General features: G+C 27.2%; 3 protein-coding genes across 3 annotated transcripts in view; 1 reads left to right on the top strand and 2 right to left on the bottom strand.

Annotated features, from left to right (window-relative positions):
• LOC113370878 (putative fatty acyl-CoA reductase CG5065) overlaps positions 1 to 1961 on the top strand; it is an 11934-nt gene extending 9973 nt beyond the window's left edge. Inside the window, exons 12-17 of the mRNA XM_026611556.1 lie at positions 302 to 410; positions 1073 to 1247; positions 1337 to 1407; positions 1467 to 1592; positions 1677 to 1808; positions 1868 to 1961. Of these exons, the coding sequence (XP_026467341.1) occupies positions 302 to 410; positions 1073 to 1247; positions 1337 to 1407; positions 1467 to 1592; positions 1677 to 1808; positions 1868 to 1961 (707 nt within the window). The remainder of the gene's footprint in view (positions 1 to 301; positions 411 to 1072; positions 1248 to 1336; positions 1408 to 1466; positions 1593 to 1676; positions 1809 to 1867) is intronic.
• Positions 1962 to 2787: 826 nt separating this feature from the next.
• LOC113370679 (glycogen [starch] synthase-like) lies at positions 2788 to 8645 on the bottom strand. The gene is made up of 17 exons (XM_026611373.1): positions 8491 to 8645; positions 6583 to 6714; positions 6428 to 6505; positions 6215 to 6321; positions 5953 to 6144; positions 5792 to 5889; positions 5632 to 5734; positions 5461 to 5569; positions 5112 to 5265; positions 4923 to 5043; positions 4627 to 4793; positions 4362 to 4476; positions 4213 to 4290; positions 3973 to 4147; positions 3691 to 3902; positions 3489 to 3621; positions 2788 to 3187 (listed from the first exon to the last, which is right to left on the bottom strand). Exons 2-17 carry the CDS (start codon positions 6704 to 6706, stop codon positions 3096 to 3098), a joined length of 2058 nt encoding a protein of 685 aa, XP_026467158.1. The 5' UTR covers positions 6707 to 6714; positions 8491 to 8645; the 3' UTR covers positions 2788 to 3095.
• Positions 8646 to 9507: 862 nt separating this feature from the next.
• Positions 9508 to 11603, bottom strand: LOC113370452 (acidic fibroblast growth factor intracellular-binding protein). Its single transcript, XM_026611119.1, has 10 exons — positions 11467 to 11603; positions 11277 to 11373; positions 11117 to 11218; positions 10913 to 11032; positions 10545 to 10652; positions 10379 to 10478; positions 10190 to 10317; positions 10059 to 10127; positions 9679 to 9864; positions 9508 to 9609 (listed from the first exon to the last, which is right to left on the bottom strand). The coding sequence occupies exons 1-10, from the start codon at positions 11549 to 11551 to the stop codon at positions 9531 to 9533; spliced, it is 1074 nt and encodes a 357-aa protein (XP_026466904.1). The 5' UTR covers positions 11552 to 11603; the 3' UTR covers positions 9508 to 9530.
• Positions 11604 to 19732: the final 8129 nt, after the last annotated feature.

Genomic DNA, 19732 nt, shown 5'->3' with positions numbered 1-19732 from the left:
CGTTGTTCAAGACTATTCAAAAGAATTGCCAGTAGTAATATTTAGACCCACAATAGGTAAATCTAGTAAAAATTGTTTAATGTAAAAATATAACGTTTTTGAATAACGATTAACTTATTTATAACTTTAGTGATATCCAGCTATGAAGAACCTGTTCCGGGATGGGTAGATAATTTTAATGGACCTATGGAATGGGAATGGTTATAGGAGCAGCAAAAGGTAATATAAATATATATTTATATTGTTCATATTATTAGTAATTATTGTTTTGATTATGAGTAAAAATTATATTATTTTTAAGGTGTTTTAAGATCTATTTACGTCGATGAAAATATTGTAAATGATTTTATGCCTGTTGATATTGCTATAAAAGCAATGATAGTCGCTGCTTGGAAAAGGGGACTCGAAAAGTGAGTAAAAGCCGAAATTATTGAAATTAATAATATTATTAAATACAAATAACTTTCTTGAAATATGAAAGGCGTAGATAAGTGTTTAGAAAATGATCATTATAATTTAATAGTAAATTATACGTTGTTTTAATTTTGTTGATATTTGTTTTAAATTGGTATTTGCCCAGATAGGCCCGTCCTGTACCCGAGATGTTAATATCACTAATTAAACTGAATTAAAAGCAATTGTAAAAATGTATTTTTTCTATTTCAAACACGTTTTAAATACCTCAATAAAAACTAAAGGTACTTGTTTATAAATAACTGATGATATACATAGATATAATTATATATATATATATATATATATATATTTTGTTGAACATATTTTGGATAATTTTTAGCTAATTCAATAACACAGCAAACAACATGCAATAATTTCATGCAACATTTATTTGATATTTTAAATTTTTTTGGCTACTCACGGAATCCGGTTCCATCTGTTTCGCTTATTGATCAAACTTTAAAGGCTGATGCACTATACTATTTTCACAAATGTATAGGATTAAGTCAACTTTGTGTAATCTTGAGAACTATTTTATTACTAAAATATATCAATATTAAATAAAATTAAATCATACAACCCAATACTAACCGTTAATCCAATTTTGTTTTCAAAGAATTACTACCGAAAAAGTTCCGATATACAACTGCAGTTCAAGTAATTTGAAAAAAGCTACTATAGGTGAAATAATTAATATGGGATTAAAATTTTCGGAAAAGTATTTCGTAGACGATCCTATATGGACTGTTGGTGGTAAATTAACAAATATCTACATAGAACATTATACAAAGGTAAATTTAAAGCTTATATTGCATTAAATTCGTTTATCTGATGACATCCTATTAAGCAAAATCAAAATGTAAATTTAATTTTCTTTCAGGTATTATTTCTCCATTTGCTGCCAGCTTTGGTTATTGACACTTTATTGAAATGTTTGGGACACAAGCCAATGTAAATTCTGTAACTAAACTCAAGTTTAAGACCCAAAATTAAAATAACTTATTTTTCAGATTGAGTAGAATTCAAAGAAAAGTTTATATTGCTAATAAAGCATTGCATTATTTCTTGACCCAAACATGGATTTTCAAAAATGACCAGTTTATTTCTCTGATTGATATCATTCCTGATAAAGATAGGTACATACATCATAAAAAAGAAAAGTGTATAATATCTTTTTATTAATAATTCAATTTGAAATATTTTTTAAATTATTTTCAAAGGCTTGCGTTTGATTTTAATTTTGAACATGTGGATAAAGAAGATTACTTTGAGCGAGCTGTGAGAGGTGGAAAAATATATTTAATGAAAGAAAAGCTTGAGGATATGTGGAAAGCCGAAAAACAATATAGAAGGTAAGTACAATCTTTTAACAAAATCGATCAATTATCAATAAATACTATTTTTATTGCAGAATGAAAATAATAGATCGCATCGTTCGATACTCATTCTACTTAGGTCTTCTTTATTTCGTATGGAAAATGGTTGAAAGATGCTATATATTATAAAGTGTTGTAAAATTTTGAACTGAAAAATATTTAACATACCATTTGGATCCAGCTAGTATAATTATATCCTTGGCTTAGTCAAAAAAAATTGATGATTACTTGCGGCAATAACAGTTAAAAATGAGACTATTTAGCTGCATATTTTTTGCTACATGCAGATAATTTTATAATATTATCTTCAGTTCGTTTCATGAAAAAATCCTGTTACAAAAATATAGAACGAATTAATTATCCGTTAATTTAAAAATGTGCTGTGCCAAACATAGATAATGTATCATATATAGTTATTATATAAATATTTTGGAACTTGAATTTCTTACACTATGCTATCAAAAATACTAATAAATTAGAAAATTGATCTAATATTAGAACTTTAACTGATTATACACATACAAAAATAAGGATCTAAACAGATATCAGGTTATGTTTTGAAACTCTATGCATGGAATTCAGCTGTAAATTTTAACGACTAGTAAAAACAATAATGTATCATTTTATAATATATATTTTATAAAAAAATAACTATTGTTTTAAACTAATAACAAGGAGTTTTACGAGTTAACAGTGATGAATTATTTTAATTATTTATATTAATATTACTTTTGATATAAAAATAATAATAAATAATTTATTGACGATAATTAACAGATTCACCATTATAGTATCTTTATTATTTCCAATTAAATATCGTTATTTTGATAATTAGTAATCGTAATTATTATTAATATGATCGGTTTAAAAAAATATATATCTGAATATGAATTAATAATTTGTTTAAATGCTTAATTTTATAATTTATTTTTAAAGTTATTCCACATCTTTCCATTCATCTAACTGCCCTGACAATAATTTTAGTTGCATCTAAACGCCTAGAATATAAAATAATTTCGCCTGAACTGTTCATCCCTTCTTCGTTATATTAATTTTCTATAGCCTCAAAACGATAATTTAATCGATTTAATAATCAAATATTTTTAGTAATGTAAAAAGTTTAAAATTATCATAGAGTATCTTTGCACCAGTAAATAAGATCATCTTACAGATATAATAATGTTCAAAGCAGAATGCATAGTAAATGCAACATAATACTACTTTGTATGGACGGTAAGACCTAAGCTGAAATAAATATTTTTATTAATTTTCAAGTCTTAATTCGTTCAACTCGAGTTCTTCATCGACTTCATCATCTTCGCTTCCAACAACGGAGGCGGCAGGTGTTGTCGGCCCTATAAAAGAAAAACACATTTATGAAAAAAATGAACAATACTTCTAGAATCCATGATTTATAACGATGAAGAAAAAACTATGAAGATACCTACAAAATCTGAAGAAACAAACAAATGTTGAAATCCGAAGCGTTTTGGAACAAAGTACATATAACATATTAAAGAAATGAACATGAATAAATAACTAAAATTATCTACATACCTATAAATAATCAGATAGAAAGGATGTGTGTCAATTGAGATTAATGAAGAACAAACTAAACTATAATTTATAATATGATAATAGTATATCTATACACACTTGACGAACTAGGACTTGGTGGTTCTGATATTGGCCTCGGATATTTAAAAGATCTAGTCACTTGAATTTCCGATTCATCTACATAATCTGTATACACTTTCTGTAAAGCACGGATTCTAGCCTGTCTATAATACTGAAAGAAAAAATCGTTTAATATTAAGGAAAAAAAAATATTAAATATATAGTTCAGATGTCTACTAACTATTCCTAAATTTCTCCAGTCTAACATATCGCTCAGCCTTTCAGTCCTATTCCGCTGTATTATCCTCTGACGTCTATTAAGTTTTGTAAAATCATACATATACTGTGCTAATTGTTGTACAGAACTTTCCAAAGAAATATATCTACGATCGACTATGTAAATTCCGTAAGATTGAGGATCCATTATCTGTTGTTGCATAAAACATCCAAAACCTAAAATTATTTTTAAAACGTTAGTATAAATAAATTATCAATAATTAATAAACATATTATATTGATTAACCTGATAAATTTGTAGTAACACTGGGAATACCCATGACGGTACATTCTGCCGGAGTGTACCCCCAAGGTTCGTAGTATGAAGGAAAAACGCCCAAATGGCAACCACGAACAAATTCTTCATAATCCAGTCCAAACAAGGGATTTGTACTTGATAGAAATTCTGGATGAAATACGATCTGTAAAGACATACGTAATATTAGCTAACAATGCCTGAAAAAATATAGTTGTATTTATATTTAACCTTCACTCTGTCGTGAACAGTATTAAATAATTGGCATCTCCTTATTGTTGCAAGAACAGGATCATCCCAATCTTCAACCTGTCGAAATTAAGACTAGATTTATTAAATATATTTATTGTGAAAATATTTTAAACAATTTATTTTATCACCACGTTATGTGTTGTTATTGGAGGTAACCCATCTCTTTGCAAGGCATACAAACAACGCTTCAACTTAACAATATCATCCTTGGTCAACATATCATCAGCTTCTGGAAGTTTTCCCCTATAAAAATGTTATTTATATTAGAATACAATCTATTACTATTTACTTTTTTTGGTAATTTAAATTTTATGTATTTTATTTTGAAAATTTAAAAATTTAAGTCAACAATTACAACGGATTGACCAAAAAAAAATACATTTTTAATATTACCTTAAACAAGTTTCGTACATCCTTTTGCCCATCTGCTGTTGGATTTCCGACAATGTGTCTCTTAAACTTTTAGTAACTGCATGACCACGCAAAGATTCGACATTAAAATTATTTGTTTTTGCCGGAAATATTATAAACGCCACAACAGTTACATCAGAATTGGTTGACTAATTAAAAATTGATAATAAATAATGAATTCTTAATTATTATAATATTTTATATTAACACTAATAACTTATATTCATTAGTGTTAATATAAAAAAATAATAACTATAATAACAACTTATTAAATTTACCTTAAGATAGTGATTCAGTCTTGCTAATGATTCTATATAAATATCTCCACCTTTATTTGTGAATTCGTATCGACCAGCAGTGAAAAAGTATAAGGTTTTATCCAAATCAAAATTATAATGCCTGACAATTATTACGTCATTTCATTATTATTTTTATTGCGATAAAAAATTATTAAATTATCATCTCACCCGTAAAAATGTCCTCTAACAAACTGATGTATTTTTTCTTTTGCAATGGCATGCAAATTTTGAAATTCGTGCAGTGCAGAAAATTTTTTAACATTCAAGCCATTAGGTGTTATAACATCTACTTTACGTTTGAGCAGGTTCTCGGCTTCATAAGCTAAAGTAAAAGAGCAGAATAAAAAAATCTAATATTTAAAAATGTTTATGCAATAAACAACAAAGATGTATTTAACGAATATAACATGCATGTGTTTAGTAAATAAACTGATATAAAGTATTTAAATTGTATACAAACCACACTAAATCTAAATAAATAAAAAATAGTTATAATATATAAAATATAAAATTTTACCTGTAATATCTGAAACAGTCGTAAATATATGGGATAAATGACTAGCAGCTCTTTCCATACAATATCGATGATAAATCTGCCTCTTTCCTGCTTCTTCGTCAACGCAGAACTAATGTACAACAATTTTATTATTTGTTCTCTAATGTGCTATAATTTCGAACATTTTTATACCTTGTCTAGATTGTTATAAAAATCTAGTTTTCCTGCACACAAATATCTTCCTAACAATGTAGCATGCGTCGTAAATACTGTCGCTATTTCAACGTGGCGAGTTCTAGGAATGTATCAGCAATTAAATTTGGAAACAAAAATTAAAAATTATAAAATTTACCTCAAAGCTATCAAGCCGACACCAGCTTGCCATTCGTGAAAGTGCGCCACTATTTTGGGTTTATTATCACCATTCTTATTAAGACATGCTTGTCTGAACTGAAATTTTAATAATGCATATAATAAAAATAATATAATGAAAATTGTTTAAAAATATGTTACCTCTTGTATAAAATCTGCAACGAGATAACCCAAAATAACACAATCATTAGCTTCAGTATCCAGATGAGGTATCCCAACATTCGATTTAATCCATAATTCATTTTTAAAATCATCTAATTTCCAAGCTGCTGAAGCAATATCAAACAGTACTATCTGTGGATTGCCATCCACTAGCCAAGTTCCGGAATGAACCTTATTATAATAGATAAGGATATAAGATTGATTACTTTAAGTTTTAAAAAAATATGACAAAATAAAATACTTTAAATCCTTTAGATCGCATAGCTTCAACAGCAGTGTGAAGATAAGAATTTTTTGAAAAATCTGCTTCTTCTACTTCAGTTCTGGCACATTGTTCTTTGTATGGACCTAACAATTTTAATATCAAATTAATATCTATTAGATTCGAATAAGTGAGATAGTATTTTCTAAATTGTTTCTAGTAAATTTGAATAATATTTATAATCTATGGTACCTAGTAAACAATACTGGTCACCCATTTCTTCGCAGGATACATATGCTTTGGAACGTATAACAGTATGAATACCTCCGACTGCAAATAGATAATATATTATAGCATATCATTCACTAATTATTTTATATAAACTTCAATTAAAATATAGTTAAAACCTTTATTAGCCGCTTCCCAAGCAACTTCGAACGTCCATCTATTTTCCTTACAAGCGCTCTGTCCTCTATCCAAATAACTTAATAAATCCGCATTTGATTCGGATCGATAAAATCTTCGGGACATGTTTGTTCCTATCGATTCAAATACAATTATTTAAAGATTTTTGCAATGAAGAGTTTTTAGAAAAAATCTTATTAATTATTATCAATCATCTGAAATATTAATTAAAAATTTAATTGACAAAAACAAACACTGATAAAGATAACAACTCACAATTTTGTATGTGTGGATATTTTTAATTGGATATGTAATAACATTGTCTACTTATAGTCAAAATATTGTTTGTCGAATTATTTTGTATTATAGCTTAAATCTAGTAACAATAAATGTTGGATTGACCTGTTTGTTATGGTTTAAATTAGCCAGCGAATATCAAACTGTTAAGAACGTACAATATATTGTACTTACTTACTTACTTGAAAACATATCTTAAAGTTAACTTTAATATGAATGTTTATTTATTTTATTATGAACTTTATATGAATTCATATTTTTAATATATGTATGCAAACAGACATTCATCACACAAAGAACAAATTAAAGAAATAATTTTCAAACTTTGTTAGAAAAAAAAATCAAATTTTTGTTCGTATTGAAATCGATCCTTATTACGGACAACCTGATATCAAGCAGTATCGATATCCATTTCTAATTAAAAATATGAATTTATATAAAGTTCATAATAAAATAAATAAAAATTCATATTAAAGTTAACTTTAAGATATGTTTTCAAGTTGAAGTAGCTCTTCGCAGGCTTTGATGCGTATAATTAAATAATATGTGATCTGATAAAAATATTATATAAGAATCTATCAAATATAGATAGGTGAAATATTTATTAAATGATCTAGGGGTTACCTATTGGGTTGCCATCTAAATAAAGGACAAAACAGTTCGAGTCCAACAGCACATAGAAATTAGGATTGTTAAATAATAAAAATTAAGTTTTTGTTTATATGATGATTCAATTTGTTCATCTTTGAATAGAAAAAATTCTAATTAGAACAACTGTTTTTATATTCAGATAAATGCGAACTTTCAAATTAATGTTCTTTATTATGTTTTATTATTGACACAATTTAATGTGTCAATCAAAACTAAAAAGTCGTATTTTTCAAAATGGAGGTATGAGGAAAAAGAAAATATAAATCATATGCAATTAATTGATTATGAAAAAAGATGATTATTATAGTATGATTTTTGTAAATGTAAAAACATTTCAGTAACTATTATTAAAATTATCAAAAATACATATGTTAAAAATATATTAAATTAATAAAAAATATGCTTACATTGCTTTGCGCCAAATCTATTGGAAATGTTAAACGTCCGTTTCGGACTTTTCGATTTTTGTTTCCGATTTCCGAGATTCGTTCAATGTAAAAAAACTAAATATTTCTCTCACTAAATATTCTCAATGCAAAAAACGTCATAACAAATGTTTAAATAACAAATTTGTAAATTTTAAACAACAAATGTGTTTTACTGCTCCTTTCACATGTAATGTGCATTGTGCTTACCGGCTTGATTTATACAATACTAACAAGATGCCGGTTTGGAAACCGGTATTGAAAAGTTATATGTCTATGCATAAAATAAATATATGACGATATATAAAATTTTGTTATAATGAAATTATAAAAAGAAACGATTTTTTTAAATGTACTGATGATTATAAAATAAATAATAGCATTCACTTAACTTTAATAATTTTATAAAATAATTTTTACAAACTCTAAATAAATAATGTTGTCTAACTTGTTATCCAACTGATAAGCCGCCGCGTATCACTGATAACAAAAACATTGTGCAAAAATATTTAAATGTCCAAAATACTTTTATATTACCTGTTGCTGCCTTACAGTTTCACAATAAATTATAGAAAAACTTTTCACATTAATTAAACACTGACACACTTTAAATAAATAAGCAATTTCGATTTACAATTCATTCATTTTTCGTCTGGTACGTGCAGTGAACTTTTCATAACTTTACACATGGATTTCTCTTGTCAAAAAAATACTATATTATCAAGGTGACCTTGACAGGACGTAACGTTCATTGACATAGGTGAACTAGGGGCAATACAAGAAAAAAGTGGTAAATTTGAAATAGGTAAGAAAATGGAATGAATTGTTATATTTTTTTGGAAAATATTTTATAGTGTTTACAAGAAGTGAAATTATAATATATAGTTGAATTGAATTAACTCTTTAATATAAGGTCATATTTAAATGTATTGGGTGCATGTGCATTTCCTACCAGAATTCTGGTATAAAAAATATTGGTCACAACATCATTTAAGAATAACATTATTCAACATGTTTATTTTAAAATCATACTATACCATTATGCATATACATTTAGATATTTAAAAAATGAAGGTTACAGCTCTGGTAACTGCCATGACCAAAATCATTATGTTAAAGATGTTAAAATATGTGAGAAAAAATAAAGTGTGAAAGCAAATATTTAACCGGATTTTAAACAAAAATCATAATGGTTTTTAATTGGTATTATTTCAATCACTTTCCAATATACATATATAATAATAAAAATAATTGTTTTTAAAACTTTTATGAAACATTACAGCTATTATATATAACCATACAATAATGTAACATTTTTTAATATCAAAGTTATAACTTAAAACATTCTGATAAGTTATGACACATAAATACAGAAATCTAAATCCTTATACTAAAATAATATATTATTTTATTAACTACATAAGATAATCAAACCATGATTAAAAAATCTCTTTGGCCATCAATGAAATTATTATATTTTTCGTCAAATATAATAATTATAATCATCAAGATTAATCACATAAATATATTTATTTCTATTCTTAGTGTAAACCGAAATTTTTGCAAATCACTGCATTCTATACATGATATATTTTTATGAGACAACTGCTTATAACTTTCATGTACCTATCCCAAGCTGCTTTTAAATCAGCATCCCTAAAACAAGATATTTTTGCTAAAATGCCATACTTATAATAATACATTAACTCAGTTAAAGGAAATTACTTTAGCACATCCATATCTAAAGCACTTTGTGCATATGTTGGCAGAAATAGTTTCACCTCATTATCTGTCCAACCTGCATTTCTCCAAGGTTCAATTAATTTTTCTGACAATTCATTAAATAAACATCTCAATTCTCTAGTTCTATGTAAGCTGCAGCCTATTGATATTATGGATCGAGAATATGATCTGTAAAAAGAAAATACTAGTTTGTATTCAAGTTATAATACTCATAATAATATTTCATTCGCTCTCATTTAAACAATAATTATTTTATCATTTATTAACGTAGCTGTATCAATATTTTTATTTTTATTATTACACTTTGCCTAAATAAAAATTTTATCAAATTATTTTATTAATTAAGATAATTATTATGTTACCTGAAGTTACTCTCTAATTCTTGATAAGATCGTTCTAAGAAACCAGATTTCAACCGAATGCAAATAAGGCTAAAAATTAATAAATTAGCAAGTAAATCCCAAACAAAATCAATTTTCATTTATTTACTCACTGCTTCAATTCTTTTTCTTTATCTGATAGAACTCTTATTTCTCTTAAATCTAATAAAAATTCTCGATCCATTTCAGTATCAAAATAGTCTGAGCCAGTTTGTGTGTATGTCCAGTTCGACATAATAGACTATATAGGAAAAATAATTAAATGATAAAAATAAAAATATATTTATAGAATGTCAGTATACCTCAGCACAATGCAATAAATCAGAAAATGTCAAATATTGTAATCTTCTTTTGGATGTTTCAAAACGCAAACATGATATGAATACTATAGCTCCATATTTCCTAAAAATAATAATAATTTACATATTGTTTGAATAACCAATATATAGTTTTACCAAATAATCATACCTAGCTATATTTTCAGGAACTAAAAAATGTATTTTGACATTTTTCCATATATTTCCAGGCAGTTCTTCAACCGTTTTAAAAATCCGTTTGATATTATCAAATTGTCTTCTATTAAAAAAATTACCAAAAATTATTTTTGTTATTGTTAAGACTTTATTGTAATATAAATGCATATTTATTTTATAACTATTAGTCATTTAATGCAAACAAATCATAAACTAATAGAAGGTGATATTATTTACAGAAAATTCATCAAAAAAGCAAACATTTTGTATATAACAGTGATTAAAATATTCAGATGCTTATTTAATTAATTATGTATATAATAAAGTAATGTATCTTATGAGTATATTAAATAATATATTCACCTGCATGATTTTAATTTGACACCGGTTTTATCGGCAACTTCGTCTAAATCCTTCCTATGCCTTGATGATAATTTCTTACCTAGAAGCTCTCTCACAACAATATCATCTAAAGAATAATACCTGTGCAATAAAATAAATATTATTCCATAATAAAATTTTAATAGAAAATACTATTATCTTATTATTTATTAATTAAATTCTCACTTTTCGATTAAAAGTGTTCGTGTTTGTGGTTCTAACTGAAATGCAGGCTGCTCTGATAATTTTGGTGGATTTCCCAATAGTCTTTCAAGTAATGAATATGTCCTATATCAAATGAAGAAATGTTATTTATATTTCTTTTTAATAAAGTAAAACATACAACCTGTAATGGTCCAGGACATCCGAAGCTATTAGGTCTAGTGGAACCCCAATTTGTTGAATAACCCCATTTTGTTTTAAAATGGAAACTGCTTCAGATGCTAATTATGGGAAATAATAAAAGCAAAATTAAACAAACGATAACGATATCTATATAATAAAAAGTATAAATCTAGTAATTGCTAGTTACATACATGAGTAACCCTCAATCCACAATTGATATATTTCGGGATCAACTAGGGTATAATTACTGATAAAAACGTCAATTTCTGCGTACATGATTAAATTTAAACCAACTAATTATGATATAGTTAATTCAACGTGTTGTAAATAATCATTGTCTGTGATATAATATTATTGCAAAACATTGAACTGTCACTGTCATCGAACTTTCAAAATATGATATGCCAAACCCGTACAATAATTATAATATTAATTCAATTTCAATCTGTAATCTATGTTTATTTTGAATTGAATTCAAATTCAACTTTTAGTCAGATTCGCTTTGAACAAATAATTACTATTATATATATTAATTAGCCAATTAGATCAATATTGTTCAGGAGTTTTTTTCGAAATTCGCGCGCTCGTCTCAATTGACAAGTAGCGGCAGAGTTTAGACGATGGCGGCGGCCATTTTTTTTGGCACTTTGTTATAGATTTATTGGAAAAAGCACGTCTTTCGTAAATTACAAATAATAATTAAAATCTTAATTAAATTTAATTAATTTATGCATCTCGGTGTTAAACTAATTTGTTAGATGATTGTGATATAAAAAATATATGGGAATATACTGTTGAAAAAACAGCAAAACAGATATATGTTAATGTGCTTAGAGCTTCATCATCATTGTCTTATAATAATAAATATTTCTTTCAGGGTGGTATTCTAATGACTATTATTATCTTATTTACAGAGCTTCCAATGTATCCTTTATTATTCAAATATGATATTGCAAAATATATAAATTATGTCTATATGCTTTGGGAAGCAGTAAGTACTTTAGCAGCATATCTGATTATCTTAAAAAGTTAAATCATCAATTCTTTATTAAAAGTTTCCAATATAAGCCTATAACACTGTGTTGTGTTTTGTGCAATGACTTCATTCAGACAATCGCAAAATATCAATAGACATAAAAGTGGAAATGCGGTTCGGGTTAAGTTTTGTTAATATGTTACTACTTTTAAAAGTATGGTGCTGAGATTTACAAGAAATGAGTCACTTTAGTATTTATATAATCGTATTAAATTAGTGTTCAAAGTAGTGACTATGTGTTTTTGAACTGGAGATGCAGTGTCGAGCTTCGGGGCTTCTAGCAGCTGCTTTGGAGTATTTTGGTCAATGTGAGTCAAAGAATTATTTATACATAATGTGTCGTAGAATATATCTCTGGAATCATGTACAGGCTTAAAAATTATTATTGTAATGCTTCAAAAATTATATATATTGGGCCTGGATGGACTTCAGTGAAATATTTCTTGACTCGTGCATGACTACAATTTTTATACATGCGTCTGCTGAAAAAAGTTGTTATTCATTTATTTAATCATTAACTTATTTAAAGAGATTACGTTGTCAGTGCTGCAGAGGCTTCTGTCTTAATCTTTATTACACATATTTAAGTTGATTTAGTTAATAAAGGGTTATATTGACATGATATTACTTGTGGCAATCTCAACTATATTAATTTGTTTTTTTTCTGCAAATCTATTATCGAATAAAATTAAATTTAACCTGTGCTTATTTTTATCAAGTATTATTTGAATTTATGAACTTCGAAACCAAACTACTTCAGCAGATGTGTGTGTATATGTTTTTGAATATCACTTGCTGTGATGTCAATCTAAAAAAGACATTGTTGTCTTAAATGTCTTAAATGTTTCCACAAGCATTAAACATGTTTTGGTTAATTATTAAATTGGCAAAGTGATTCTCGAAAAGCAATAAAATGATTTTAACCAATTCAATATGGGAAAAACATCATGATTCATTTTTTTAATTAAGCAAGTGAAATTTAAATTTTTTAAATCTTTGTAATACAAAAGCTCATACTTCTCATACATATTAGTTGTAATTAATTTGTATTTTATTATTATTCATAAATAGTCTAATAACAAGCCTCACAAGCCTTAACAGCAAAAGTATCTCACGAGGCGATTTATTTTATTTTATAAATAAGATGTTCATGGATAAATGAATAATGAATATGAATGAATAATATTCTTTAATACATTACCTTGTGGATGTTGTTACTAATCACAGCAAAGAATTTATTACATTTATAGTATCAAGAATCATGTGTTTTCCCCATAGTGATTTTCAATGCACATTTTTTCATTAAATTCAACACAATTATAGTTTTCACATGTAATCAATGGTGATTCGATTAATTCTTATGTTGAGCAAGTAATTAAATTTGTTAAAAATTCACAAATTAGTAACAAATGAGTGTTTTACGGAACAAAGTGATCTTTTGCACTTTTTTTTGTTTTATTAGGATTTTCTTCTATTTGTTTGTAAGAAATAGAAAGAATAAGAATTAAGAATTTCTTCCATATTCAATATATTTCTAAGAATAGCTCAGTATATTAATTAATCAAGTCACATCATATACAATTAGACTTTAATGACTACTATATTAACTCGATTGATTTTTATTTAAATGCAGAATATTGTATTACTGGTAAAAACTTAAATTATTTATTTGAGAATTATTTTGACAGTATTTGGTATTTTGTTGGTATTTATAATTTTGTCTTCTTAGCGTGATTATTTGATCATTCGAGTTTATGTAGTTTGATTAAAGTTTTGCAGTGTTGATTTGAATGATTTAACAAATAATAAGTATTTTGTTCCATTCAATTTTTAAAGATTTACAATGTTCACAATTTTGTTGAAGTTCTTTTACAATTTCATTGAAAATATTTTAATACTATATCATTCAAATCAACTACATTTGTTTTTGTCTCGATTAATCGTGAAGGTTTCACTTGTTTCATTAAGTCATATTAACAATTTTGAATCAGGCGAGATCAATCATTAATTTTTATTGATTCGATTGTGATTATTTTTCTATCATTTTTTCTTTTCTCAAATCGATATCTATTGAAACCTTTTCGATTATGACAGAAGAGTTATTTATGCATGCTATATCATCCCGAAGCCAACATTTGAATGAATGAGTCCCACATTGAAAATTTCATGACGAGAAAATTTTATTGGGGCATATTTAAAAATTTTGACTAAGTCCCAGTAATATTTTCTCGTTATGAAATTTCAAAGTGGACTTCATTTCATTCGAGTGTTGGCTTTGGGAATTGGTATGAGGGTACACTGAAAAACATAAAAAAGTTTCAACGCTGAACCGGAGAGTGAAATCGCTAAATAGGACTTAGGGGGTTTTTTTTTGGCCTCTCCCCTTCCCCCTTCTTCCTCCTCCTCCTCTTTTTTTCTTTTTTTTCGCTTTTTTCACATTTTTTTTTTTTTTTTTGGTGTTTTTTTTTGCATGTTGTGGTAGATTTTTGGATTTGGCATGCGTCGTCCGCAATGTGACCCTTTGTGGGTATCTCTTGCATCATCAGCCTTAGGTTGACCATCTATCTACCTCGTGTGTTTCAGGACCCTCCGCGTCTGCCAACAGCTACCACCACCACTGCTCTATTTTTTTCTGCATCAGAGTTCCTAGTAGCTTCGAGCTGGATTCGATCTGCCTCACGTTCGCTTCCAGAGTCCATCCATGTGATGTTATCAAGTAGTCGCTCGCTCTAACCACTCGGCTATTTGATTAATTGATGAAACATGCTATTCTTATATTCTTATGTTGTATGAATAGTGAATTTTAATAAATCACATGTCTCCTGCACTCACGTCTCTTACTCATCACCGCCCTCTACCTTCTTCTTTTCGCCGTTTCTCCTTTATCTTGTCATCTCTCCTTTTATATGTATTACAGTCAAGCAAGTTTTTCCGAAATATTCTAAGTGTCAAGGTCGAAATGCGCCCTCTACAATTAATATCTGGAACTAATTTTTGATGATTCCGAAAAACTAGGTTTTGAACTTTTGTCCAACGCCTTTGGGATTCGATCCGAGGAACCTTCAGTCTATATGACGGTGACCAAACGCTCTCGGCTATTTGACTGTTGAACATTTTTGCTTTTTTTTGGAAACGCTTTTGTCTAATTTGAGAAGTTCTTTGCGCGCCATCCGCATTTATTTTTTCGAACTAATATATCACAATTCGGAAAAATTGCAGACTCGTTATTTTTCACCCGTACATTCGTACCTCTTCTGGGTCCGATCTGAGAAACTTTCTACTACCTCGACGGTGTCTTAACGACTGCAGCTATTCGCCTTTTGTTCTTAACTGTTTTGATAGGAAAGCCTTTTGTCTAATTCAAGGATTTGAAGATTTTCGAAAAATAAGCTGTTACTTATTGTTAAACATGCACAATCTACGAGTTCGTTTGGCGATTTGAACCAATGCCCCATTGGACAACCGCCACCACGACAAGTTTTCATCTAACGCCTCCGGGAATCGATCCGAGGTACCTTCAGTCAACACGGTGGTGACTAAACGATCTCGGCTATTTGATCGTTGAATACTACTACTTTGTTTTGAAATACTTTTGCCTAATTTGAGAAAGACTAAAGATAGTTGCGCCCAATTTCTACTACCTCGACGGCGTGCTAACGACTGCAGCTATTCATCTGTTCTTCGAAACAATTTTGATAGGAAAGTCTTGTCAAATTCAAGAATTTGAAGATTTTCGAAAAATAAGCTATTACTTTTCTTCAACTAAACATGTACATCTAACAATCTATGAGTTCATTTGGCGATTTTAACCAATGCCCCATTGGACAACCGCCACCACAACAAGTTCTTATTTACCGCCTTCGGGAATCGATCCGAGGTACCTTCAGTCAACACGGTGGCGACCAAACGATCTCGGCTATTTGATCGTTGAACACTACTACTTTGTTTTGAAACGCTTTTGCCTAATTTGAGAAGGACTATAGATTGTTTTGCCCAATTTCATCTGACACACTTGATAGTTAAACTCTTGACAGCTCCAAGTATTTGGTAAAGATCCCTGTGTAAAGAATCGAATTAAAATGCCATCTAGTACCTCTTGACGATCAATGGGCATTTATTTGGACGCCATTTGAATTTATTCTTCTGAACTAATAATTCCCAAAAATTTCTTTAAGCTTGTTATTTTTTAACCACACATCCTCCTACTACCTCGACAAAGTTAACCCGATTGCCCTTTCTCAGATATACAGATTTCGTTTGAGTATAATTTTAAGCAATTCTACAGTATTTACACCAAGCGTTAATTTCAGGATCTGTTTCTGGGTTCAGATGTTGGTTTTGAATGCATTTCTAGTATTTCTGGCGATCAGAAGATTTAGCCAATACTATTACTATCATAATGATCTATTGAATAAAATAGATTATAAACTAAGCTCTTGTTATTATTATTGCGTTTTAAATCTATCTAAAAAAACTTACCTTCAATCCCCCTTGGCAGCTGAATGCTCGTTTAATTGGCTTGAATAATTTCTGGATCTTTGAAGAAGATTTTGACTCTTCTCCGGAAGATTTTTTTTTAATTTTATCGGAGTATGGGAATTTCTGGCAATATATGATTTCATAAAAAATAACGTTGTAAATTTATGTTACTTACTGTGTTTCTGTTTTATAAACAAGCTGTCGATATGTTAAAAAAAATCTAGTATGCAATGATGTGCATATACATATATAGAGAATACAATTGCACACAATACAAAAGGTAGGTTTCAAGGTGATATTAACTTTCATTGAGCGACCACGCACTCATATGATTTCGACATTTCATTTTATTATTGTTTAAACATCTCCCACAGAACCTGCAAGCCAAGCAGGATAAAATATTTAAGTGAAGATTCTATATGTTTCAGGTCTTTAATAATAGAAAATATTAAATAAAACTATAAAAATATTAGCGAAGAAAATTGCATACCAAATCTGAGCAAACTGTACTGCACATTGATATTTCCAAATATGTAGTACGGATTAAAAAAAATAAATGAACTTATTTTTATATTGTTCAAAATATTACATATTTATATAGATTACCCTCTTTGATTATTAAAAGTGGAAACTGATAATTAAAGAATTTTTCTAAAATAGTAAATTTGAAAACTACTCACATGTAGGATGCATCGAAGATTCCTGGCCACTAATTTATCTTTTATACATAATGTATTTAATATAAATGTATAATCTTTAATGTTTATTATACATTGATAACACATCACTTTATAAGTTCGTAGGAACTTGATATAATATGATTTAATCAATAATTAAGCAAGGATTTGCTTGAAGTTTTATTACATTTTATAATGGCCAGTTACAATATATCTTAATATTAAATTATTAATCAGTTACAATATATCCTAGGGAATAATTGAGTGATGTGTATGATATAAAATATACAGACATTAAATTTTCACATTAGCCAATTTATAAAAATATTTTTATTGCAACAAATAAGTAGAACGAAGGTACTTTTAGTGTACTACATTAACTTTTTTTAGATTGTTTTCGATCTAACTGACAATTTCAATTTTCAAAAATAAAATCTATATAGCAATATAAATTAGATATGTACCTACTTTTTATCAGATATTTTTAATCGAAGCAAACATTTCTGAACGCTAGAAAGCGTATATGTGACTGAACAATGTAAAAATACCAACAATTCGATTATTATTATAATTTGGAATAAATTTACATTTATTTGCTTTAATAACATTAATTCGTATAACATACAAAATTAAAATCCAATTTGCACTGGTATATGTAAAACATACATATACGTCGAATAAAAATAATAAATAAACAATATAATTTATTTGTAGAAGAAATTTGTAATAATCCAGTAAAACTACAATAATAAAAACAATAAATAAAATGGGTGAAATTCACTTACAGCTATTAATTTTTAATAATTATTAATCATCATTAATTTATTCAAATGGCTTTTCTGTATGATTCGATTTCATTTCGTATTTGCATGTTTGGATTATCCATCATTTTTATAAATTATATAGATTTTTTTTAATTTTTCAATTACTATAATTGTTACAACTGTTATATAAATTAACATCTAGTAACAGTAAAGAACAATTATATATATTTAATAAAAAGAGCACAAAATAAAGGATAGAAGTTTCAATAAAATGATATCCGTAGTATGTTGATTTAATATAAAATAAAAGCAAATATTAATAATAATAAAATTAATAAGTAAAATTTTTGAATAATAAAAATAATACTAGAAAATCAATAAAGTAGAATAAAAACAATAAGTAAAAGATAATAGTAGATATAACAAAATAGCAATATTAGAAATGATAAAATAAAATAAATAATAAATAAATAAAATAGATGACTAATAACTCTATCAAATAGTTTTATATTTGTTTATAATAATTCCAACTACTTCCATAAAATTGTTCATAAAATATATTCCATCCTTCTTATACAAATACGAATTAGAATCACGCATTTCTCATAAGAATCAAGCACGTGTCTTATTAGCTTGGTGGAGGTGTATGGAATACCTGTGTATTTACCTGTCATACGTTAGTTGTTAGTAGAAATGTGACTGGCAAATCGGAAAGACAGACGATTTTTTTCCTCTGACCACATTCGCAAATGTTGTTCCAATATTAAAATCAATAACTGGATTCTTTCGTGATTTATCAAATACTAATAAATAGTGTGCTTTATATGTGTAGAAACTTTATTAAAATGTGAATGTCGGTTATAAGATTTAAAGAAGTCAGTGATAGTGCGATCATGAGAAATTGGTAAAATTAATAAAACAAGTTGTTTTGAATAATAAATATGATTTTGTATGTGTACAATGAAACAAATTAAAATTATATAAAAACTATTTAAATAGAATTTATGTTAGGAAAAAAATTATATAGGATCAACTCTATAAGTCAGTTATTTTGAACAGTGAAACATGAAGTACTTAAATTTGTGTATAGAGAATCAAATTAATAGCAAATGATTTAAAAACTAGTCAAATAAATTTTATGCCAGGAGAAAAAACCTAATAAAAACATATTTTTTTAAAAAAATAGTCACAAAAGGTGTAATAAAAAACTATAAAATAATTCTTAACGATATAAAATTGTTATACTTACAGCAGTTCTTGATAAAGAAAAAAAAAATAATGTTATGATTTTTTTGCGTTAAAACAACTTATATTTTAATAACAAAAGTCTGTTCAAATTTTATGTTTTTAGCTAAATTAGGTTCTTTGACTTTATTATAACTCCATATAACACAATAATAAGCTAACCATGATAGTGTTATAAATACATTAAAACCTTTCCTCCATGTTTTTGTTAATTAAAACCAGTACAAAAATTATTTATTTAAAAATTATCAACCAA

This window comes from Ctenocephalides felis, unplaced genomic scaffold, assembly GCF_003426905.1.
Source record: "Ctenocephalides felis isolate EL2017-DRISC unplaced genomic scaffold, ASM342690v1 CF-g0.4_SCAFFOLD_01492, whole genome shotgun sequence".
Lineage (NCBI taxonomy): Eukaryota > Metazoa > Arthropoda > Insecta > Siphonaptera > Pulicidae > Ctenocephalides > Ctenocephalides felis.
This window is presented reverse-complemented; position numbering and strand designations above follow the sequence as displayed.

What these genes read in the sequence shown, in the direction of transcription:
- LOC113370679 (XM_026611373.1), bottom strand. Translation starts at nt 6,706, where the DNA reads ATGTCCCGAAGATTTTATCGATCCGAATCAAATGCGGATTTATTAAGT. An exon ending in TTGCAGATTTTATACAAGAG is followed by an intron (nt 5,890 to 5,952) that starts GTAACATATTTT and finishes TTAAAATTTCAG; the next exon opens with TTCAGACAAGCATGTCTTAA. An exon ending in CTGTTCACGACAGAGTGAAG is followed by an intron (nt 4,148 to 4,212) that starts GTTAAATATAAA and finishes ATGTCTTTACAG; the next exon opens with ATCGTATTTCATCCAGAATT.
- LOC113370452 (XM_026611119.1), bottom strand. Translation starts at nt 11,551, where the DNA reads ATGTACGCAGAAATTGACGTTTTTATCAGTAATTATACCCTAGTTGAT. An exon ending in ATTTATTGCATTGTGCTGAG is followed by an intron (nt 10,318 to 10,378) that starts GTATACTGACAT and finishes TTTCCTATATAG; the next exon opens with TCTATTATGTCGAACTGGAC. An exon ending in GAATTAGAGAGTAACTTCAG is followed by an intron (nt 9,865 to 10,058) that starts GTAACATAATAA and finishes TTCTTTTTACAG; the next exon opens with ATCATATTCTCGATCCATAA.